Raw genomic sequence first — 24,581 nt, forward strand, 5'->3', positions numbered from 1 at the left:
ATATGAAAGAAGTAGTGAAAAATGAAGTCATTAAGCTTCTAAATAATGGAATCATTTATTCTATTTCTAACAGCAAATGGGTAAGTCCTACCCAAGTTGTACCCAATAAGTCTGGAGTCACTGTGATAACAAATGAGAAAAATGAGTTAATTCCAACTAGGACTATTACTGGTTGGCGCATGTGCATTGACTATAGGAAACTAAATTCAATGACTAGAAAAGATCATTTTCCTTTACCTTTCATGGATCAAATCCTAGAAAGAGTTGCAAGTCATGAATTTTATTGTTTCCTAGATGGCTATTCAGGTTATAACCAAATTGAAATTGCATTGGAAGATCAAGAGAAGACTACTTTCACATGTTCATTTGGTACTTTTGCATATCGAAGGATGCCTTTTGGATTATGTAATGCACCAGCCACGTTTCAAAGATGCATGCTCAGTATATTTAGTGATATGGTTGAATATTTTCTTGAAATTTTTATGGATCATTTTTCTGTTTTTGGTGATTCATTTGATGATTGTTTGACTAACTTAGAAAATGTTTTGAGCAGGTGTGAAGAGAAGAATCTTGTACTGAATTGGGAAAAATGTCACTTTATGGTAACAAACGGCATTGTACTTGGTCACATTGTTTCATCGAAAGGAATTGAGGTTGACAAATCTAAAATCGAGTTAATTGCTAACTTGCCAACACCAAAATCTATTAAAGATGTTAGATCATTCTTAGGACATGCTGGTTTTTATAGAAGGTTCATCAAAGATTTTAGTGTAATATCTAAGCCCTTGAGTAACCTTTTAACAAAGGATAATATTTTTGAATGGACTGAACATTGCGAAGAAGCCTTTGTTAAACTTAAAAACTTGCTTACTTCTACTCCTGTCATTCAACCTCCTAATTGGTCATTACCTTTTGAAATAATGTGTGACGCTAGTGATTATGTCGTGGGTGCTGTCTTGGGACAAAGAAAAGATAAGAAACCCTATGTGATTTACTATGCAAGTAAAACTTTGAATAGTGCTCAAATGAATTACACCACCACTGAAAAAGAATTACTTGTAGTAGTATTTGCATGTGAAAAATTCAGGTTTGTTGGCTCACCTGTTGTTGTTTTTAGTGATCATGCAGCATTGAAATATCTTCTTTCTAAGAAAGATTCTAAGGCTAGATTGGTTCGGTGGATTTTGTTACTTCAAGAATTTGATATCACAATCAAAGACAAGAAAGGCACCGAAAATATTGTCGCAGATCACTTGTCAAGATTGACAACATATTCGAGATCTGACATCACACCAATCGATGACTACTTTCTTAATGAATCTTTATTTTATGTCTCTACAATGCCTTGGTATGCTAATATTGTTAATTTTCTTGTTTCAGGACAATTGTCGGCTCATTGGAGTACCCAAGACAAAAGAAAGTTCTTGAACGAAGTAAAGAACTTTTATTGGGATGACCTTTATTTATTCAAATATTGTCTTGATCAAATATTTTGAAGATGCATTCCTGACAATGAGGTAAGTAGTGTCATTAAATTTTGTCATTCTGAGGCATGTGGGTGTCATTTCTCATCAAGAAAGACCACTGCAAAAATCTTACAAAGTGGATTTTACTGGCCCACCATGTTCAAGGACTCACATGCATTCTGCAAGACTTGTGAAAATTGTCAAAAGTTGGGATCTATTTCAAAACGTCACATGATGCCCTTAAATCTTATTCTTGTCATTGAGATCTTTGACTGTTGGGGTATAGATTTTATGGGTCCATTTCCTCCATCATTTGGTTTCTTGTACATATTAGTCGTAGTAGATTATGTTTCAAAATGGATAGAGGCAATTCCAAGTCGAAACAATGATCACAAAACAGTTATAAAGTTCTTGAAAGAAAATATTTTGAGTCGATTTGGAATCCCTCGAGCCATGATAAGTGATGGTGGAACACATTTCTGCAACAAGCCATTTGAGTCTTTAATGAAGAAATATGGAATCACACACAAAGTTGCCACCCCTTATCACCCTCAGACAAGTGGACAAGTAGAGCTTGCTAATAGGGAGATCAAACAAATCTTAGAGAAAACAGTGAACCCTAATAGGAAAGACTGGTCTTTAAGACTTAATGATGCACTTTGGGCTTATCAAACTGCTTATAAAACATCATTAGGTATGTCACCTTATCGACTAGTCTATGGAAAACCTTGTCACTTGCCTGTGGAACTTGAACATAAACTTATTGGGCTATTAAAGCTTTCAATTCAAACCTTGATGATGTTAGTCAGCTGCGTAAGTTACAAATAAATGAGCTTGAGGAAATAAGAAATGATGCATATGAGAATTCAAAAATTCATAAAGCAAGAATCAAAGAATTTCATGACAAGAGAATCTTGAGAAAAACATTTGATGTTGGTCAAAAAGTTTTGCTTTATAATTCTCGACTTCATTTATTTCCTGGAAAGCTAAGATCAAGATGGAGCGGTCCTTTTATTATGAAACATGTATATCCATATGGGGCCTGTGATATCGAGAATCCAAAGAATGACAATGTTTTCAAGGTAAATGGACATCGTTTGAAAGTTTACTTTGACAATTTTTCAGTTGAAAATGACTCTATTGAATTGAGTGATCCTGTATATAAAGAATGATTCTTTTTCTCACATTGTTTTGTGTTTCGTTTTAGTGTGAATTTTGTTTTGCTAGTCTCTCTCACCCCGGTCAAATGGCGGATAATGGTACTCCGTGACTTCAGTCGATTCTTTCAGTTTCCCATAATAACTGATATCTGTATATATTTGTGCAATTCTTTGCTCTTTCTCTCTTCTTTGAATCTCTTCTCCAATTCTCATTTGAAAATGGACACCACTCTTGAAAAATTGAAAAAGTACTTTCCCGCTCTGCCTCAGAATGCGATTACAAAAATTTACCGTGCTAGGTGTGCAAGATTGAGGTTGTTAATGAATCATGGAATTCCTGAAGATATATGTTGGTTGATTGAAGCAAAGGTCTGTTTATCAGGTGAGTCCTCCAATTCTTTCATCTCATACATGCTTGGAACAGGTAAAAGCACTTTTGCAAAGAAACGTCGTGCAAAACGACTGAAAGTCTGTCACAGATGTGCCAGATGGACTTGTAATGCAACATGTTGGTATCTATAAATCGTGAAGATAAAATACAATTCATTAAGGATGGCTTGAGTAAGGGGTCTTTAGATAATCTTCTATTAACCCTTGAGAGGCATCCTAGTGGAGATGTGCATCGTGCTATGCATGATTTATGGCCACAATTCCATAAAGAACATGATCGACTTAGTCTTGGGAATCTGACTATAAAAGACCCTGTTTGCCAGTTTTTAAGAAAACTGGATGGAAAGCCTATCCCCGACCCATAGAGGGCGTTTAAGCCGTTCTTGGATGTAAAACCAAGGGAAGATGTGAGCCACAATCACAACTACCTATACATACACATGCTTTTTCAAAATAAATAAATAAATAAAGAGAGAGAGTGTGTGAGACTCCAGCTGGCCTACATATAGGTGGTATGATTGCATCTTCAATTTCTCATCTATAAAATCTTCTCTTCCTTCCCCTCATTTCTACTCAACCCATACATTTAACAAATATAAAGTGTGTAGAAATGGCAGGTTCCTCAAGTCATCACATCAGAAATATTTGTGTTTTCGGTGGATCCAGTCCTGGGAAAGAAAAGGAGTTTTTAGAATCAGCAAATCATCTTGGTCAGGTATTAGCTGAGAGAAAGATTCATTTAGTGTATGGAGGAGGCAGCCTTGGGTTAATGGGGGGGTGTGTCAATAGCTGTATTTTTAGGAGGAAGTCAAGTTTTGGGGGTAGTCCCCAAGGCTTTAGCAAAAGGGGACATCATTGGAAAAACAATTGGAGAGGAACTACAGGTCTCGACAATGTTTGATCGAATGAATGCAATGTTTAACCATGCTGACGCCTTCATTGCCTTACCAAGAGTTCTGGGCACATTGGAAGAGATCTTTCATATTTCCTCTTGGGCCCAACTTCACATTCACCATAAACATATAGGTCTGTTAAATGTTAATGGTTTTTATGATAATTTGTTGTCTTTTCTTGATCAAGCTGTGGAATAGGAATTTCTAACATCTTCGGCACGACAAATCATAATCTTTGCTGCTACTGCTGAACAATTGATCGACCAACTACAATCTTTCACCCTTGTAATTGATCCTTCCATGAGTCGCATAAATTGGTCAACTAAGGAAAGCCGTAAAAAGCTTAGATTGGATTTGAGCCTTCGTTTGTGAATCCTCGTGTCTTTTAGTTTTATTATTAGCATATTATTTTGTTTTGTTATATTTGTTTAAGTGTGTTTCAGGTTTGTCAGTGTTCGTTGTTTCAGGTGATGTCTTCTATACTCTATCTTTCTATCTTATGACATTGAGGACAATGTCTCGTTTTGGTTGGGGGGAGAGGGTAGTAGTTGACATTACAAAAAAAAAAAACTAACTTACTAACTGTTTTTGCTATTATTAAAACCATTTGACAAAACTGTTATTAGGATGACAGAGTAAGGAGGAATTTTATTGACTCTTGAGATGCATCTTAGTAAATAGTCTTATCAAGGCCTATCATAATACTTCTTGAAATATTCAGGTTTACAAACTCTCACATTGTTATCACTTGATTCTGCTCATATACTCATTTAACAAATATTCTTAAACCTTCATTTTCACACACACACACTTTAACATATGATTGTGGGTTGCATATTGGATTATTACATTATTTATGTTTTTTTGTTAAAGGTAACAACTAAGGAAAATGGATAGTATATAATTTTCAAAAAAAAAAACAACAAAAACAAAACAAATCGATAATATTGATGATAATAAAAACGTAGATAAGTTTGGTTTCGTAGCCTCCCTAACCTAAGCAATTAAGCCCGAAGGGGTGTTTTAACACCTAATACCCTAAAGTCAACTGACTTGGGAGCTATTGACTCAGTGCTTGTTACATGGGTTAAGGAGAAAAGCTTGAGAGAATCAAACATTGCATTATCTACATATCAATATCTGCAACCCGAGTTACTAAGCTCGTAGGGGTGTCTCAACACCTAATGCCCTAAGACCAACTGGTCTGGGAGTCATTAGCCGAAAGCTCATTACATGGGTTAAAGATGCATTGTGTTTTAAGTTATATATATTTCAAAAAAAAAATTAATAATAGTAATAATAATCCCAACCCAAGGAAGTTGACCTTAAACATTAGAACAAAATATTATTTTCTTCCAATAAAAGCCCCATCATTTATGTTTTCATACATTGAGCACATAACAAGGAAGGTTTATTAATATTTTGTTTAAGAGCTATTGAGCAGATATATAAAATTTAATGAGAGTTTGTTTATCTGGATAGATTAATGGAAGTTGAATGATGAATGCCTTGCTTTGTGGAATTTGCAAATTGTTTTTTCTATTTTAACGCTTTGATTACTAGGGACTAGTAATAAGCTGGTTGGGGGTGTGATTAGTACTTAAAAGTGCATTTTTATCAAGGTTTTATATCATCATTTTGCACTTAAAGTATCAATAACTCCTTAACTAAAGCATGTTTTATAATAACATATCTAATAATATAAGATACCTTTAATTTATGGTAAATATTCATCTTAAATGCAGGCCTATCACATAAATGAAAGAATTGATTGATGAGTTGAAGTATTGAAATTGAAAGGACAAAGAGATGGCCAAACTTAGAAAAGAGATGATTGGTGCAGTCCAAACTGGAACACTGTTTGGTAATCAGGTCATATCTGGAGCTGTAGATCTCTGATTTAGGCCTGCCTTATATGGATGGAAAGCTAAGACATAGGCCTACAACTTTCATGAGGAGTCCAAGATTTAACAAGGCCGTTTTCAAGTCCAAATTGTAGCAACAACGAAGAAGTCTGAATCTGTCCTGCAGCCCAGACACTGTTCGGTGTTCAGCCCATATCTCGAGTTCTAGAAGTCCACATGATCTCAATTTTTACCCTGGAAAGATGAGAAAATTTCCTAGAACTTTCATGATTTAAGTCTGTTCAAATTATGACGTTATCAATGATGTTTTTGGCAGACAAGAAGATAAGAATTGTCACCAAGTCAAGATGTGGCCACCCATTCATCAATTAGTCAACAAATCAATAGTTCCGAATTTTGGCCTATAAAAGGAGGCATTTGCCATGTATTTAGGCATCTTGGTCTTCAGATCAAGATCATGCTCTTGCTCTCTCTTTTGTAATACTTAAGTTTTGTTTATATTAATCTCTTGTTTATGCCTTTCATTTCCTTTTGTTTACTTAGTTAACTTCTTTCTCATTTATATTCTTATCTTGTTTATTTATGTTTCTTTCTTTCATTATGTTTAGCTAAGTTAATTATGTCAAGGTGAAAAGGGTACACTAATGGTGTAAGAATAAGTATAATATAAACTTAACATGGACCTTAATGTTGGATACTAACATGCTTTATATTTGTTATCTTGTTCACTTTTAATACTTTGCTTGTTAAATGGTTAATCTAGATTTATGTTGTATAACACTTGGTACAACAAATATTTGGCACTTTCATAGCCCATACTGTATGGTATAACCGACACCTGAGCTATGAAAGGAACTTGATTTGTTGTTAACATAAGTTATAATCATGAATGTCTGACAACATTTACAAGCATTAGTATTATTCGAATAAGATAACTAATGTAATCATGTTAACAATTTATAATCTGATTGGAACCTCCTTTGTGTGTGGTTTCCAATTGAATAATAAGAGTTTATACTATACTTGTTTGAAATACCATTAGTGGATCCTCTAACCTTGACATTTGTTGTTATCATTGTTTAATCCTTACGTTAATCTTCCATCTCAAAGTTCTCATCAACTTCTTCTTCTTCTTCTTCTTCTTCATCATCTTTATTATTATCATTATTAATAGTATTATTGGTATTATTATTATTACTTCTACTACTAGTATTATTATTATTATTATTATTATTATTATTATTATTATTGTTGTTGTTGTTGTTGTTGTTATTGTTGTTGTTATTGTTATTGTTGATACTATTGCTGTTGTATTATTGTTGTTTATAATTTATACAGTTAACCTCCCTGTGGTTTGACCCCGGTCTTGCCGGGTTATTTATTACTTCGACACTCCTGCACTTAGGAGAAGACATCAATCTTTTGGTCGTGTCAAAGTGTGTTTGCTTTATCAAATCATGTTTGTTCTCAGTACTTATAGTCATTGATTCTTTAAATAAGGTTTGAGATATTTTTAAATTTTATTCCATATTGCATAAAGATTCTGTCATCAAAACTATTTAAGAACATATTGAACATTTCTCATGATTCACCTAGAGTGATGAATCCTTTTTTAATCACTCAAATACCTTTATATAGTTCATGTTATACTCAATGGATGCCCGTTTGTTATCCTTGATTAGGACAACATGTAGTTAGGATCAAAGCTAACATTCCCTATATAAGATAATATGGTGATATCAAGTCTAAGGATCACTTACACAATTCTCATGTGAGTCTTTTCATAGACACAAGTAATCTCTCTATATAAAATTCTCATACGTTTCATTTTAGTGTACATGTTATATGACAAGCACTTACATCAACTTATAAAAACAACTGTTTCATTTCATAAAGGAAATAATATAATATGTATCAGTCTCAACAACTCAAATTAATGTCCATTCTTAATAGAGCATTGAATATAAACATTTAGGAACAATGCTTTAATGCAATAGAAATCTCATAATTATAGCCATTTTACAATTTTCTTTACAAAGTTTTTTTATCCCAAGAACTTTATCTTTACTCTAGATTTGTTGATCAAACATTATCTTCATTAATCAAAGATAAATGAATATTAAAGATAAAGAAAAACCATTATTAATTATAAATATGTTTTGCATGAATAAAGTCAATACCACATGTAACCAACTAATTTTCTACATGACATATACAATAACAAAAAATCATCTAATTCTAAAATCTTCAATAATTAGCTTAGCAAGTAAAAATGCTCATAGAGGTCGTTGTGGCCACACAAAAGTAATTAAAATCCATACCTTGTTCATAGCAGGTGGCTCCTCTATTAGCCCTCACCTCCTTCACCTTTCAATATATATATATAACTTTTTTTAAGAAAAAGAAAAGGAAACTAACGTAACTGAAAGTAGGAGGGAGTGTCTTTACTCTCATAACCCTTGTAAAATTTGCTTTTGCCACCATAAGGGGCATTTTCTAAGTAGATATTTGAGACATGATAAGGGAAAGAATGAGTTCTCAATCAACCTAATGTTGAAGGATGAATTGCAAAAGAAATTTAATTAAAAAAAGATATAAAAAAACAACCTGAGTCAACTCAGATTAACCCGTCAAACTCATAACTCAGGTTATGAGTTTAAGATAACATCATAGAAAGTAAACTAAGAAAATGACTCATGTCAACCCGTCAAACCCAGGTCATGAAACTGAGATAATCCCATAGAAAACAAATTATGAATTCTAATTCTTAATAAACTCATTATTGAAGGATAAAACTGGAAAAAAAATCAATCTAAAAAAGGACACAATAAAATGACCCGAGTCTACTCAAGTTAACTTGCAAAACCTATTACTTGGTTTCTGAGATTGAGATAACCTCTTAGAAAGTAAACCGAAAAAAATATATGAAACTTAATTCTTAATCAATCCAATGTCGAATAGTGAAATTAAAAAAATAATAATTCAAGTCAATTGGGCTAATCCACCAAACCTGCGACATAAGTCAAATTACAAAGAAAGTAAACTTTATCAAATCATGAAATCCAATTCTTAATAAATGAAATATTAAAGAATAAAATCTAGAAAAGAAATATGAATTTAAAAAACAAAAAATCCAAAGGAAAAAAATATTATTATAATAAATAGTATTTTATGAGATGGTGCTTGGTAAAAACACCATTTTTTTTTGTTAACAACAACACGTGTCACCTAGAGAATCAATTATAAATTAGCACCTCTAATTTTGAAAAATAATTAAATGATGCCTTTGGTTTTAAAAACTAATTAACTAGTCCTTTTTTCATTTTATGTTCTTTCCCAATTTATTTCTAAGAAATATAAAAAAGAATTGGGTAATGTAAATATTAATGAGAAAGTAAGACATTTTTTTGAGATAAATTAGTATTAAATTAAGCATGTTCATCATCAGTTAAGGGATTAATTAAATATTTTTTTTATATTAAAGAGACTATTTAATTCATTTTCAAAATTAAAGGAGCTAATTTATAATTTACTCCCATGCACTATATAAAAACCGAGCTCCGCGTCGGCACCTCACTTTGCTCTCGCGCCTCTCGGTGTTTCTGGAGTTTAGTTACCCACCAAAATCCGAAACTCAAAAAAGCAACCCAAAACCCAAAGCTCTCTCAATCAATATTAGAGAGGCCAAACTCTAATCTAGAACTTTCTATCGAGCCAAACGCGGCGTCGTTTCTGCACTACCAGGTAACTCCATTTTCTCTCTTGTCTCTTCCTCTTAGTTACGGCCTTCACTTAGGGTTTTGCGTTCAACACCTTGAAATTAGGGTTTATTCGTTGTTGTTATTGCTTCATTATCTGTCAAGCCATTTGCGATCTGATTCTATGTTTGTAAGTGAATCGAATGGGTATAGAATTGCGTGTAATATTTGCTCTCATTTTTTTCGAATTAGTTTCTAAATTTTCTGAATATGTTGGATTAGCAATAGCATAATTGTTGTTTTATTATATTAATTATGATTGGAGGCTTGAATGCTTTAATTAAATCCGTGTCAATCGTGTTCAACAAAATGAATTCAAGGCTGAATTCCTGGATTTTCTTAGAACATGATAATTAAAAATGTGTTATGCTTGTATTATCGCAGCTTATACTGTAGCAGTACAAGTTGTAGAGTATGGGAGATAGTGAGACAGTAGTAACTGAACCATCTGCAGTTATGGATTATACAGCGGCTGGCTATCCTTCTACTGGCTATGCTGATGCCATTTCAAATGTTGTTCCTGGTCCCGGTGTTTACACTGCAGAGGGTACTGGGAATTTCACTGCTTCTTTTGTTGCAGCGCAGGCAGCTTATACTGGAAATGCATATGGTACAGATTCTACTTCTGTTGTGCTAGATGGTCATGTAGAGGCAACACATGGGACAGAGGCAGTTGTTGGAATGGACAGTACTACTAACAATGCAGCTGTGGCAGAAAATGCATCTATTGCGCCACCTCAAGCTTCTGGGTATGATTCAGCTGTAAATGGAAACATCGGTGCTGAAGCTGGAGTTGTGGTATCAGTTGAGAATGGAAATGCTGGAGAGGTTGTGGGTGGAGCTGATGCTGTGCAACAGTTCGTGGATGGTTCTGGTATGTCTTCTCTGCCATGCTTGTTATATGTATATGTGTTAGTTGAGATTATAATATAGCCTTTTAGAGAATATAGGTTGTACAATATGGTAAGCATGTTGCATAAGAGCTTGTGATGTTGACCTTGCTATACAAGAATGGGAAGGGTTTATCATTTCTCCAAATGTATTAATGGAATTTACCTGACTCTGAAAACTTTTAACTAGGTAGAGCTTCCTTTGTTTTCCATTTCTTGAATGATCTCACAAAGGACTAGTAAATTTCCTTGTGCACAGCTGATAATAGGATGCATGCTACTGCTGTCTGATGCAAAGTAAGAGCAAGGTTTTTACAATTTCATGTGACACTTTATTGGTCCATGTATCTTTTGAATCCCAGTGATACACTAAAGTATTATCTTTTCTTTTTCAAGTGACTCTTAGGCATTTCAACTTTTTTTCCTTTTTCTTTTCAAGGCATATAGGTGGTTTACATGATCGTTTTGTTCTTATGAATGAAACATAGTGGAGCTTTGTAGCAAATGCTTCACATATTCTACAATCTGAATCTAAATGGGAACAGTGAAATGATTGATGAGCACAGCAGGCTGTTCACTCAAATCCGGTTGAAAAGTTGATATAAGATACAATCCCTTGAAAAGCTTATGCCAAATGTGTAGGAGTCCTTCGATCCTTGTTCCAATAATAACTTTGATGAATAATTTTCTTGAACTCGTATTGTTTACTTCCTTGCTTTCCCTTTTAGGGTTGACTGGAGAGTCTGTTTCCTTGTGAAATGAATGTTTCCATGTTATTGACATTCTCTATTTTTTCTTCTTTTTTCCTCCAAAACTGTATGCAGATGATTCTGTTCAGCAGTTATTAGGTGTTACCTAATGCTTTCTCCCTTTCTTTAGTGCCAGAAATGTCAGCTGAAGAAGACCGGCTGTGGAACATTGTGAAGGCTAATTCTTTGGATTTTGATGCATGGACTGCCTTAATAGATGAGACAGAGAAGGTGGCTGGGGTATGAAATATCAGACACATGATGAACTGCTGGTTTCAGTTCTCATATTTTTACTGTCTAACATATTTTTTCTCGTGCAAATTAAAGATATTTTGAACTTCCTGAATTTCAGAAAATGGAGTAAATTTGTTTTTGTTTGATCTTTCCATAAGTTGGATGAAAAGCAGATTACCTTCAAGACATCTTTTGAGCTGGTCCCAGCTGTACTCAAATGATTAAACTGTCAATTAATCTGTAGGAAATTAGGATTTGATAATTAAATAATAGAGGAAAACGAATTACTATGCTATACCAATTATCAATTGAAGCTAATTCTTATTCTTTCTGAACTTACTTTGTTTTATATGTATGTAGCTGCAATCTGAGTGCTTGTTCTAGTGGAGCTAACATGTTCACCTATACATCATGCAGGACAAGATATTGAAAATTCGAAAAGTGTATGATGCTTTTTTGGGTGAATTTCCATTGTGTTATGGATATTGGAAGAAGTATGCAGATCATGAAGCACGCCTTGGTTTTATGGACAAATTTGTGGAGGTCTATGAACGGGCTGTTCTCGGGGTCACGTACTCGGTGGACATTTGGTTGCACTATTGCATGTCTGCCATATCCATGTATGGAGATCCAGAAACCATTAGAAGGTAATAGCTGTACATACATCTGTTCTGTTATCAGACCATGTTGGAATCACAATCATTTGGTTTCCTGTGTCACAAGGATTTGGTGATTTTTGTCGCTCTCTAACATTATTTCAGTGCGCCTGCAACAGTGATTTCTCACATAATGGCGAAAGGTTTGATGGGAATGCTTTAGAAATACATTTCTCTTGTGCAAACCTTTTAACTTTAGGCTGCTGGATGAGTAGCTGTTTGATTCTTTTTTAGTATGCCAACTCTATTTTTTCCGGCCTCATTATACCCCATCTCTCCTTCCTCCTTTCAAGGGCGCCGTCATAGTAATGTAGTTAATTATGAATTATGGCTGTCTTAAACTGAGACTCTGAGGTGCTTCAATATGCAAAATGCTGCTGGGAAGATCTCATCAAATAAAGGCTAAGATGGCCTCATTCTGTGCTGGATTTCAGACATAGAATGGTTTTATCAGGAAGGTAAATGCAGCATTTGGAAGTGTCGTGCTGTTAAGAGTGAATTGTTCCTTCTCCTTCAGCGATATTCTCGGGTCTCCAATTTATGGAAGTGTCTGCATTGATTGTGCTGTGCCCATATTTATATCTTAACCATATGTTTCTCTTTTTCTGTGAATCAGGCTTTTTGAGCGAGGATTAGCTTATGTTGGAACAGATTATCTGTCTTACCCCCTTTGGGACAAGTACATCGAATATGAAGAGGTGCATGCAGAGTGGGGCCGTGTTGCCATGATTTATACCCGGATATTAGAGATTCCTAACAGAAAGCTGGATGATTATTTCAATAGGTAATATTCTGTTCTAGCATTCGCATATTATTGGCTAACTTCATTTATTGAGTTGATGATTTGTGTTATATAATTATGAAATCTTTGTATTCCATAATATCATTTTTTACATGTTGAAATGTGTCTGTAGCTGGTTTAGTTATTTTGTATTTGTTTGAGCAGACAACTCTTTGTTTTGTTATGCATAAATTTTGGTGCAGGTGCCATTTTTACTCTATATTTTGTGATAATAATAGTCTTCAGTTTAGGATCAGTTAGTTAAGGTTCGTACTTTTATTTTTTTTATCTGCACACTATCAAAGCTTGTGTGCATTAGATTCGATGTTGTCCCATGTTTTGAATGTGACAATTAGTTGGTTTTGGCTGAAGACTAAGTTTTGTAACACTTGACTGTTTTGTTGACTTAATGGTTCTTGTTCCCCCCTCGTGAACTTCATTTTGAATTGAGTGATGTCCCTACTTCAGCAAGCGGTTTCTCGTGTGTATGAACACCTTTCCCATTTCAACCATAAAGGTCTTTCACTAGAAAGTAGATTCGTGTTGGTTTTGTCTTTAAACTATCACTGTATTTTACTGGGAAAGCAGGTGGTTGTCAACTCTAGGGCATTGCCATGACTTGTACTTACCCTGATGTACTCATATGAGACATATATGGATGCCTCATATGGGCTTGGGTGCTTGGGTTGATCCTTCAAATATGGGAAACTTAGAAAAAATGTATATATCCATTTCTGGTGTGGATGTTATCCTACTCCTATATTTGAGTATGAGTAACATGCCTTCTTGATCTGTGTCCAAGTTAGTATTTACTTCACTAACAGCTTGTTGGGGTTCTAGAAAAATGTTTGCATGTATGCTTCTAGTAAAGTCCAGGTTTTCATGTGTAGCATGTTGCGTTTTTGGCATATGTATTACTTCATTCTTTGCACTTTTACAGGGGTTGTCCATCTGAAAGGTATCTGGCTTGGCAGGCTACAATGCCATCTGAAATAAACATTGGATCTTTGCTAAATTTGATTTTACTGGATCTTTTTACTGTGTCTTCCCAGAAAGTCTGCTGATTGATTAGCTTTGACTTAGATGTGCTTTTTGTTAGTATCTCAGTTGCTCTACAAAGTTCTTGTCCTTCACAATGGTTACTATGTGTTTCTAGATGCTGTTAAGTTCAAATACCTTGTTTTATATTCGTTGGTGATCTTCTAGCATGGATCTAGATTCCACACCACAAATGATCTACTCTGTTTTTTTTACATGGATTTCACCTTTCTGTTCTTTGACAAGGTTTTTTCTTATCAAAGAAAAAAAGGGCCATGAGAAGTGTTTTGCTTAAATATGATTGTTGAGTGCAGATACATGACACAAGCATTAAGAAAAAAGCGAATGAGAAGTGTAGTTTTACTTATGTTCTTTTTGTTGGCCTTCAGATTTAAGGCTTTTGCTGCAAGTCGACCTTTAGCAGAATTAAGGACTGCTGAGGAAGCAGCTGCTGCTGCTGCTGCAGCACGTACACTTCTGGAGGATGGTGGCCAAGCAGATGAGGGAGAGGTCCATCCTGATGCAGCTGAACTGCCTTCTAAACCTGTAAGTGCTGGCTTAGGAGAAGCAGAGGAGTTGGAGAAGTATATCGCCGTTAGAGAAGAGATATATAAGAAAGCTAAAGAGTTCGATTCTAAGATCTCTGACTTTGAAAATGCTATTAGGAGGCCCTACTTTCATGTGCGGCCCCTTAATGTCGCAGAGCTTGAAAATTGGCATAACTATTTGGATATGATAGAAAGAGAGGATGACTTCAATAAGGTATTTGGGTTTGTTTAAGTTCTTCATTGATCTTTTTGGTTTTTAGTTTTTAGCTGTACCTTGTTATACGTTGGCTTACAGTTAAGTAATATCTGCTGCATCATATGCTTTATTGGCTAAACCATTGGATGAAGCAACATTTTTAACGGGAAATTGAACTGAGACTAAAGCATGGGCCTCGATTTGGTTTCTATGAGGCTAAGTATTTCAAACCCTCGTTTGTCAGTAGACTAGGTTCCTGTATGTGTTAAAGTTTTATTCTTCTTAAAATTCATATGTTATGCATGCAGGTATCTTCTTGCCTTCCTATACATCTTCTGTCTGGCAAGGAGGGTCCCTCCTGTCGTATTTGAGGGGCCTTTCTGTTCCCCAATGGAGTATTTCTTATGCATATCTCCTTTGTGCTTTGTGTCTTTCCTTTTGTTAATATGGTGATGGATTCAATTGTACCTTCTAGACTGTGATGGCATGTTTTCTTGAGTCAGGTGGTCAAGCTATATGAAAGATGCATAATAGCATGTGCCAATTATACCGAGTATTGGATACGCTATGTCTTGTGCATGGAAGCCTATGGGAATATGGATCTTGCAAATAATGCTCTCGCTCGTGCAACTCAAGTATTTGTCAAGGTGTGAAGTTTCTGAGGCTTGTTCTATTGCTCTGTATTATCTTTTGTTTTTAGTTATTGCATGTCATGGTAAACTTTTGGTAATTGCCGTGGATTTAATTCTGCTTTTATGTTTTTTATACAAACCAAAATGTTGCAACGTGCTAGTTGTCTAATGCATTAATTAAAATGAAGCTGCATGGCTTCATGTTAGCAGCGTTGTTTGCCTTGTCTCTTACTTTACCTACTTTAATCATCATGCCTGGACTTTATGAACTGAATATTTAACAGAGACAACCAGAGATTCACCTTTTTGCGGCGCGCTTCAAAGAGCAAAATGGGGATATACCTGGTGCTCGAGCTGCATACCGAGTTGTGCATGCTGAAATTGCCCCTGGTCTTCTTGAAGCAATCACTAAGCATGCAAACATGGAGCATCGGTTGGTAAGATAGCCGTGGCAAGTTTTTAGGACTTCTCAATTGTGATTGAGATGCCACATGGTTTGACTTATTTCTTCTATTACCCAGGGGAATCTTGAAGATGCCTTCTCCTTATATGAGCAGGCCATAGCCATTGAAAAGGGAAAAGAGCATTCACAAGTGCTGCCAGCATTGTATGCACAATATGCCCGGTTCATATATTTGGTAGGTCTATGGTGCTGTGCATATTTGTGAGGCTTTTTCTTTTTAATCTTTGAATTCTAATGGCTGTGTATAACTTCAGATATGATTTCCTGGTATACCGGTTTTTCTCTTCTTGTTACCATTTATTCTAAATGCCTGATGTATTGGGCCAGTGTTCTTGATATTTTCATCCTCTCTGCAATGTTTTTTGGTTCATCCTTTTTAATGCAGGCATCAAAAAATGTAGAGAAAGCGAGAGAGGTTCTAGTGGAAGCACTTGAGAATGCCCAATTTTCAAAGCCACTTCTTGAGGTTTCTTCTCTCCCTCTCTCTCTCTCTCTCTCTCTCTCTCTCTCTCTCTGTAGTTGAGCATGAAAACACTATCTTTGTTAAGCTATAACTCCTACAATGCTCTCCTGTTACTAATATTCTGTTTGTTGTTACATCTGTATGCAGGCCCTGATACATCTCGAGACATTTCTGCCACAGCCGAAACGAATCGATTATATTGATTCGTTGGTTGATAACTTCATTTTGACCAGCTCGGACAGTGTCAATGCTGCTAGTGCTTCTGAGAGGGAAGAGCTGTCTTGCATTTTCTTGGAGGTAGTCAATGTTTTTTTATCCATTTTCAAATCTACCTTCTGATATAAGAATTTAATCAAATTTTGGCTTACAGTTAACAGTTATATGACTTTACACTGCCGTGTAGAATTCTTTCTCTCTCCATTGATATGGGTCGTACTATGTTAGAAGTTCAAAAGATTTACTATTCCATTGAAGAGGATGTTAAGAATTGCTTTGTGGTGTGTGTCGAGGAGGCATAAGTAGACTCTGGAATCTAGTTTGGTTTACATTTTATCAAATTACAGACTTCCCTCTGCTATACAATCTGGAATACTGTTCAAAATTTATTAGTGTATTACAGGGCATACTCTAGTTCAGTCACTGCACAATGAATATATGTTAATATGATATCGATTTTGTACATTTTGCTGGCAATGGTTATCCTTAAGAGGTGCTGAGTTTCTTGGCTGAGGATTCTGGTGTTGGAATGGGCTGGGCCTAGTTTTCTCATCACATTTCCTTGTGTTTTCGTTGGTTTTTCCCCCTTCAGTTTTTAGGTATCTTTGGAGATGCTCAATCTATAAAGAAGGCTGCTGATCGGCATGCCAAGTTCTTCTTACCCCACAGTAGCAAGTCAGAATTGAAAAAGCGCCATGCAGAGGATTACCTTTCTTCGGATAGGGAAAAAATAGCCAAACCCTACTCTGATGCCACCTCACCCGCGCAGTCTCTGATGGGGGCATACGCAAGTGCACAAAATCAATGGACAGCTGGTTATGGCTTACAGCCTCAAGCCTGGCCACCAGCCACACAAGTACAGGCGCAACAGTGGACTCCAGGCTATAACCAAGTAGGTTACCGTTTTACGCAAGGACACTAGTAATTTGATAATGAATGACGCCGCATGCTTGTCTTCAGGCATCGTCAAGTGTCTTGCAAGCAGTATTATAGTTTACCTAATGGAAGTGATATTCCAAATTTTATTCTTTTATGTAATTAGGCTGCATATGGTGGTTATGGAGGCAGCTATACTAGCCCTCAAGTTCCTACATCAGGTGCACAAGGTGCTGCTTATGGTGCTTATCCTCCTACCTATCCTGCCCAGGTAAAAAAAAAAAGAAAAGAAAAGAGGGGGGGCTCACTTGTCTATACACTACTGGAATGAAAAAACCGCTTTTCCTTCTTCTTGACATCTTACTTCCTGTTTCTGTAACTGATGGTGTTTTTATGATTCGAGCAGGCTTTCCCGCAACAGAGTTACGCGCAGCCACCAGCAGCAGCATTGACTCCAGCGCAGCAGCCAGCCTCTGTTCCACAACCTTACTATGGGAGTTACTACTGATCTGGCAGGAATTATCCTGCGTGTATCCTTCTCTTCCTTTGTGCCCATCTCTTTGCTGAATCTACTCGTAACATTGGGTTTTTTTTTTGGAACAAGGGGCAGCATGGTGTGGTGTAGGAAAAAATGCAGACAAGGGAGAGGAAGATGAGAAAGTAATCTCTGTAGGTAGCGGTTGTACTTAGGTGAACGATTAAGATCTTTTGCCCTTATCCCTCCCCCCGTGTTCATAACATTTGTCTTGCACACGTACAAGAACGTAAATATGCTCGGAAAATGGTTGATTCCTTTAGTTAGTTGGTCTCAAATCCTCTCGATTTTGGTGGTGGTTCACGCAACTAAACTCCTGTTGATGGTGGTTGTGCTTGCTGTGAGTGTCTCAGGGAGTATTTTTAGTTTAGATCAGTGTGCGGGTCGTGTTAAATCTCTCTTTTTTATTTAATATGTAAGAAGAAATGTTTAGGCAAATTAAAACAAATTATAAAAGCTAACTGAGTGAATTTGTCAGACTACTTGTTATGTGGATTATGAGAATTGAGGTCATCTTAATTACGAAACCTTAACGAAAATGAAGAGAATTTATTAAAAAAAAATATTATTTTAATTCGTCCTGACTGTTAATGGCAGTGTACACTTGTCGGAACTTGGCTGTGTTGCGCATAAAATATTGATTCGAACATCTCTAAAGTAAAGAGAGAGAGCTCTCGCAGGTCGCAGCTACTCTTCTCTTTCCGCGCGGTCCTCTTCATTAAAGAAATACTAATTTAAGAACCCTCTTTGAGAGCAATAATTTAATAGAGGTTGGTTTTAAACCCCGGGGCTTTCGCCTCTACTGCTTCGCGCTGGAGGAGGAGGAGGAATTTCGTTTCCCCCCCCCCCCCCCCCCCCCTCGCTGTAGGTGTGGGTGCCTTGGATACGCACGCTCCAAAAAAAAGAAGAAAAAAAAGGAGGAGGTCGTTTTCTGCTCTGCATAGCTTCTTGCCCTGGCCAGAGGGAGCCAGCCCCCTAGTCCTGTGGAGGCAAGGATTGTCTGCTCCGCTCCCACTTTTGGAGTCCGGCCGCCACCTCTAGTTCCTCTGTTGCAAGAAAATGCTGTGAATAACTTCTTACCTGACAGTCACAGATTCACTTGTGGAAAATCGTATGGAGCAAAACCAACCAAGCCACTCCGCGGTCGTGACGGTTAGGAGCGTACAGCCATCATTTAGTATATATATATCATCATCCTCGCTCTCTATAACAAAACCCTAATTCTCTCTCTCTCTCTCTCTCTCTCTGTTTCTATCTTACGAAAGTAAGTCTGTGACCGCTCGCTGTTTGTGGTAAACAAGAAATATCATAATCACAAACGTTAACTAAATCTCAGTGTCTCTCTCTCCACTCTCTCTAGTTCCTCGTGTTGCTGCTGCTGTTGTTGTTTAACAAGGGTAATTGACTGGTTATTAAAAATGGCGGCGAGTGCATATCCATCTGTAAACGCAGTTCAGGTACGATTCCATATTTGTTGTTTGAACCTTTATCTCTGGTTGGTTGATGAGTGTTGATTTTTGTTTGCTAGGTTGGTTCCTACTTTGTAGGGCAGTACTATCAGGTTCTCCAACAACATCCAGATCTCGTACATCAATTCTATGCGGGTAGCAGTAACATGACTCGTATCGATGCCGGTTCTACTGAATCTGCCAACACAATGCTGGTACTCCTCCTCCTCCTTCCATGCGGATTTTTTTATTCTTGCATGTATGCCTAACTCCGCCGGCGAAGGTTTCTGCCCAATACAATCGAGGTTGAAATGGGAATCCAAGAAGAATTATTTATTCTGTTAGGAAAATTCTTAACAGTCAGTTATTTCGTGATTTTCCCTTCTTGTGGAATTTACTCACCTTCTTTTTGCTTCTCCTTTGTTTCTCTCCAGCAAATCCATGCACTTGTCATGTCTCTAAACCTCACTGCAATTGAAATCAAGACCATCAATTCTCTCGATTCATGGAATGGAGGTGTTCTGGTGATGGTGTCTGGGTCTGTCAAGACCAAGGATTTTGTTAACAGAAGGATATTTGTGCAGACCTTTTTCCTGGCTCCACAGGAGAAGGGTTACTATGTCCTCAATGATATCTTTCTGTTTGTTGATGATGGGGCTGCTTACCAACAAGACCTGCCACCTGAAAACATCCACATGCAACATCCAGCGCCTATATCATCCGACGAGACTTTCGATGCCCAATTAGATTCTTCCAACCCTCTACCAGAGGCTCCAGGTAATAGGATGATGACGTGTGCAGTGAAGCATTGATTCAATTGTGAATTGAGTAGTTTTGCCTGGGGCTGTGTGGTGATACATCGTTGTGGTCTAGTTACCCCTTTTTTTATTTGTTTGGTTATGAAACTTCAATATGAAAGCTGATCCCTGCCTGCTTGTCCTTGGGCTTTGGCTGAAGCTGTGCAAAGGATGGGGATGGGATGAGTGCTCAAGTTTGGATCTAGCAATTGAACTGAAAAAATGAGGACTATACTCGTGTACAATTGTGTGGTTTAAAATGCAATTGAACTTTTAAATCTCTGGGACAGTTCTTAGCTCCTGAGGGTCATTTGATAGCACAAAGTACCGCTGCATGTCATTTGGTCTAATCTGTGAGTTTTGGCAGTTTCTGACTACGTTTTGGAGGAAGAAGCTAGAGAATGCGTGAACTCGGTTCGTATAGATGATGATCCAGTTGACAAGTACAGTCTCCCAGAGCAACAGCACCAAGAAGACTTGGAGACTGAAATTGTTGTAGAAGAAACACCTGTAGATGAAACAGCTGCTTCATTTCAAGCTGCTGTAAATGCTGTGCAAGATTTCCCAACTGCTGCTCCAGAGGAACCATTGGAAGAGCCTCCAAAGAAAACTTATGCTTCAATAGTAGGCATCTATTCTTTGCTTGTGTGTGTTTCTTGTTTGGTTTTGCATGTACCTCTGCAACTTTGTGGTTTTCAGCTATACAAAGCATATCTAAAATGATTTAGAAGTGGTTATTTCAACATTTGAGCACTATAAAATCTGATTAATGCTTTAACTTTTTTTATGCCTTCTTAATATAGAAAGCCAGGGTTACATGATACATCAACTCCATAAAAGATGTGAAAGATCAAGATGATAAACTTTGCACATATGTAGTAAAATTTAAATCAGAAAAAGACAAAGTATGTACAAGTGAGCACGGGTTGGTATTTGCATAAAATATTACGGGAATAGAGTTATTTTTATTTTCATGTTTTCCCCTGCAGTATCGTTACTGTCAACTTATTTTAGTTGGAACGTGAAAAGTGGAGTAATTTTTAGTCTGTATTTTTTTTTCTGATGGTGGATGTGTAGTTACAGGTTTCTAAGGGGCAGTTTTCATCATCAGTTGCCACTCAGCCACCTGTTAACAAGAGTGCCCCTACTACTTCTGATTGGAATCACATGCCGACACCCACTGCTCAGCAGCCAGAATCTGTGTTGTCATCTGCACCAGAATCTGGAATGGAGGTTACAGAGGATAGCTTGGGACTAGATGAAGGTCAAACTCTTGATTCTACCTTAAAAACTTTATCTTAATACATGACTTCCAACACTCTAGTGATATTTTTCTCCCTTGGCTGGACTTTTGAGTGATCTTGCTTAATTTATTCATTCTACCTTACTTTTGAATGAAACTCTTGAATTTATGCTTTGGGAGGAGTTGATGTCTTACTCTTTTTTAATTGCCCACATGATCCTCGCCGTCAGGAAAATATTTGTGCAATGGCTAAACTTTAAACATAAACGATTTTATTGGCAGCAGCAGCACTAGTTGGGTGACTTGACCTCTGTGCATAATGTATTTTTATGGCTTCTCTCTCTCTCTCTCTCTCTCTCTTCCTGAATGATATTCATATATGCAAGTTGCATTCTAAATGTTTGAAACTTGGGAGAACATATTGCTGTTTGAAAATTACGCAACTGGAAAACATCAAGTTGATTCTTGATCATCCTCTCATACAGGTGAACTAAAATCTGTCTATGTGAGAAACTTGCCCTCTGATATTACTGCTGAAGAAATTGAGGAGGAGTTTAAACACTTTGGGAGAATCAAACCTGATGGTGTATTTGTTAGGAACCGCAAGGTGAACTTTTTTTGTCTTCTCTTCCCTCTTCATATTGGCATGTAACCTTGACTTTGGCTGAAATAGCAATTGATTCATGCAGGATGTTGTTGGTGTTTGCTATGCTTTTGTTGAGTTTGAAGATCTTCGGAGTGTTCAAAATGCAATCAAGGTTTGAATTTGATATCATGAAAAGATTGTTTTCTTTTATCTTATTAACTTGCCAACTAATCAATGCCCGTTGTTGATACATGCTTCTCTTTGCTTGTTCATATCCTTTAGCATCTATATGCATGAACTTTCTTATTCACTAGATTTAACTTCTTTAGTTTTGGCTTTGTTTAAATCTCATTTGATTTTCTTTTGTCGTGCAAAGATTTGGTTAGAGGCTATCAATTAAAGCTATGGTTTCTATGTTTTGCTATTAATATGTGCAAAACATGAACTGTCAGATATGGGGAACCTTCTAAAATTGAAGATAGAAATTTAAATCCATGTCTATATTTTGGAAAACATGAACATCTTTATTCAATAGTATTTATTGCATTCTTCGTGATGCAAACAGTGGGCATGTTTATGCCTAGAGGTTTCTACATTTTCTGGTGCTGTTTTTTGCTTGCAGTATTTCTCCAGATCAACTTTTTTATTTATATTTTCATGGTTTTTGAATGTAGGCGTCTCCAATACAGCTGGCTGGAAGGCCAGTCTACATTGAGGAGCGAAGATCAAGCAGCAGCATTGCTTCTCGAGGTGGAAGTATGTGCATACATTTCTCCTCCATTATTTATTTAGCTGTAATTGTTAGGTGGAAAAGTCCTTTTCTATTATGATGTTAAAATCAAATAATACCTATGAGATCAATTAAGGTAACTGTAGACATGGATGGCATGCCAATAGTTCATGTTCACATGTGCCATCTGTGATACCGATGCATGCGTCCAGGACAGTCTTACAAGTTTTAAACTCCAGGAACTGTCACGCGTGTTGTGCCAGCATAATCTGTGGGGAGAAGCACACAGCCATATTACGAACCAAATAGAGGTATCATGTACAGTAAGGTCAATAAGTTGCGGTCCTAGGTTTTCAAAGATAGTATATGCACTCACTTAATTGAGGAACAGGCACAGCCATCCACATGCATGTACAGTGCATACAAACTTTTTGTCATCAAATGATTCTGAAGCTAAAAATTGAACAAAAGCATTATATTGCTCAGAACAGTAACTCAAGGATGGTTATGGGTAGGAGTCAAAGAGGATGGGTGGAGTGAGTGATGATAGCGCCATCGTATCTGGTTGATAATCTTTTCATTTTAAGCAGTGGCAGTTTTGATAGAATTGATGCCACAAAAAGGTGTTTGTTTGTGGTGACTGTGATGTTATATATAGATGCACGATAACCTTAATGGCCGAGGTGGTGGCTGCTATGTTTGCTCATGTGCCTGTGATAGGACTTAGATTTTCCATGTTGCTTTTGGTAAGTAATATTACTGTCATCAAATGCCACATCCTTGTGTTTTGTGGTGCGCGCATGGAGCAGCCAATGCTTCAAACCCTTGTATTACTGAAGTAGCATTGTAAAACAGATTTGTATATTTTGTGCTGTGTGCAGGAGGAAGGGGAAGAGGGAGAGGTTACCAAACAGATGCCCCAAGGGGGCGTTTTGGTGCCCGCAGTTTGGGCAGGGGAGGCAATCAAGATGGTGGTGGTGACTACAGCAGAGCAAGAGGCAGTGGTTTCTATCAGCGTGCTTTACAATAGGGCAAAAGGTTATCAGGGAATGATAGTGTGGAAAGGAAGAATCGCTCTGCCTGTATTTGATCCGAAGGTGGTGGTGGTTATACAGGATTTTTGAGTTGCTGATCCCTGATCGAATATTTCCCTCGATTGTGCACTGCTTTTCAAGTGTCATCTCCACGTAAATGGAGTTTCTACGCGTGATTTTTCTGATGCTATGCATACGCCTCGAATGGTTTTTACCATACAGTTGGAGTGTGTAAATTTTGATTCAAGCCCGACATGGTGGTGTATGGATTTGATGTGCTAATTTTATGGGTTAGAAGAGTAATCTTCTGTTAATGAAAAATGAACGCTTTCCTCTATAGTCTATCCTCCCTGAAGGTCTCGCTTTGTCTGCGGAATATTTGTCATTACGGTGTCGAAGTTTTATCACTAAAAATCCCTGTGCTGTTCTGGTCAATCACTAATCAGAATTAGACTCGAAGAATTGAAACAGGACTTAACTGATACAACAGTTGAGCATGGTTCCTTAGAAACAAATGGTTGCCAGGATTTTCCTGCACCATCCTCCTACAATATTCCTCTGTGCCATGCATGTTTCCATCATCTCCACCTCCTGAATCAAACTCACCGCGACGATCAATACCAAGATCTCTTGCAAGATGCATTTCTTCACCTATCTTCTTCAAAATTTACTCTCCAAAATCTATCCATGACTCTCACCTCCTCAGTCAAAACCATGTTCTCCATCTCATTATGATCTCATTACTTAAACCAAACTGCCTGGGTTCCGTGTTCACACTTTCCATTTCTTCTCTCCCCCCCTCATCTTGAACATCACTCTCTTCTTAGCATCATGGTGATAATATCATGATGGTGATTGTCACTGCTGTTGTTAGGACTGTCCGAGAAACATGATGTTAGAAATATTTAGGATGAAACAAATATGGAGGTGTCAA

General features: G+C 36.9%; 2 protein-coding genes across 5 annotated transcripts; both read left to right on the forward strand.

Moving 5' to 3' along the window:
- Positions 1 to 9,338: 9,338 nt before the first annotated feature.
- On the forward strand, positions 9,339 to 18,286 carry LOC7455695 (pre-mRNA-processing factor 39-1). Of its 3 annotated transcripts, XM_002320572.4 has the most exons (14): positions 9,339 to 9,518; positions 9,917 to 10,406; positions 11,302 to 11,411; positions 11,823 to 12,052; positions 12,678 to 12,845; positions 14,270 to 14,642; positions 15,128 to 15,271; positions 15,541 to 15,693; positions 15,778 to 15,894; positions 16,105 to 16,185; positions 16,330 to 16,479; positions 16,991 to 17,290; positions 17,441 to 17,545; positions 17,681 to 18,286. In XM_002320572.4, the coding sequence occupies exons 2-14, from the start codon at positions 9,947 to 9,949 to the stop codon at positions 17,780 to 17,782; spliced, it is 2,493 nt and encodes an 830-aa protein (XP_002320608.2). In that variant the 5' UTR covers positions 9,339 to 9,518; positions 9,917 to 9,946; the 3' UTR covers positions 17,783 to 18,286. The 3 variants fall into 3 exon arrangements, with proteins under 3 accessions (XP_002320608.2, XP_024441157.1, XP_024441158.1); XM_024585389.2 differs by lacking the exon at positions 9,339 to 9,518 and having other exon boundaries at positions 10,258 to 10,406; positions 11,247 to 11,411; XM_024585390.2 differs by lacking the exons at positions 9,339 to 9,518; positions 9,917 to 10,406; positions 11,302 to 11,411; positions 11,823 to 12,052 and adding an exon at positions 12,268 to 12,519.
- Positions 18,287 to 18,461: 175 nt separating this feature from the next.
- On the forward strand, positions 18,462 to 23,986 carry LOC7455696 (nuclear transport factor 2). Of its 2 annotated transcripts, XM_024585392.2 has the most exons (10): positions 18,462 to 19,073; positions 19,170 to 19,266; positions 19,338 to 19,472; positions 19,692 to 20,034; positions 20,422 to 20,678; positions 21,132 to 21,318; positions 21,783 to 21,904; positions 21,987 to 22,055; positions 22,558 to 22,639; positions 23,495 to 23,986. In XM_024585392.2, the coding sequence occupies exons 2-10, from the start codon at positions 19,228 to 19,230 to the stop codon at positions 23,641 to 23,643; spliced, it is 1,383 nt and encodes a 460-aa protein (XP_024441160.1). In that variant the 5' UTR covers positions 18,462 to 19,073; positions 19,170 to 19,227; the 3' UTR covers positions 23,644 to 23,986. The 2 variants fall into 2 exon arrangements, with proteins under 2 accessions (XP_024441160.1, XP_024441161.1); XM_024585393.2 differs by having other exon boundaries at positions 18,462 to 19,266; positions 21,138 to 21,318.
- Positions 23,987 to 24,581: the final 595 nt, after the last annotated feature.

The sequence above is a fragment of the Populus trichocarpa genome, chromosome 14 (genome assembly GCF_000002775.5).
Source record: "Populus trichocarpa isolate Nisqually-1 chromosome 14, P.trichocarpa_v4.1, whole genome shotgun sequence".
NCBI classification, from domain to species: Eukaryota; Viridiplantae; Streptophyta; class Magnoliopsida; order Malpighiales; family Salicaceae; genus Populus; species Populus trichocarpa.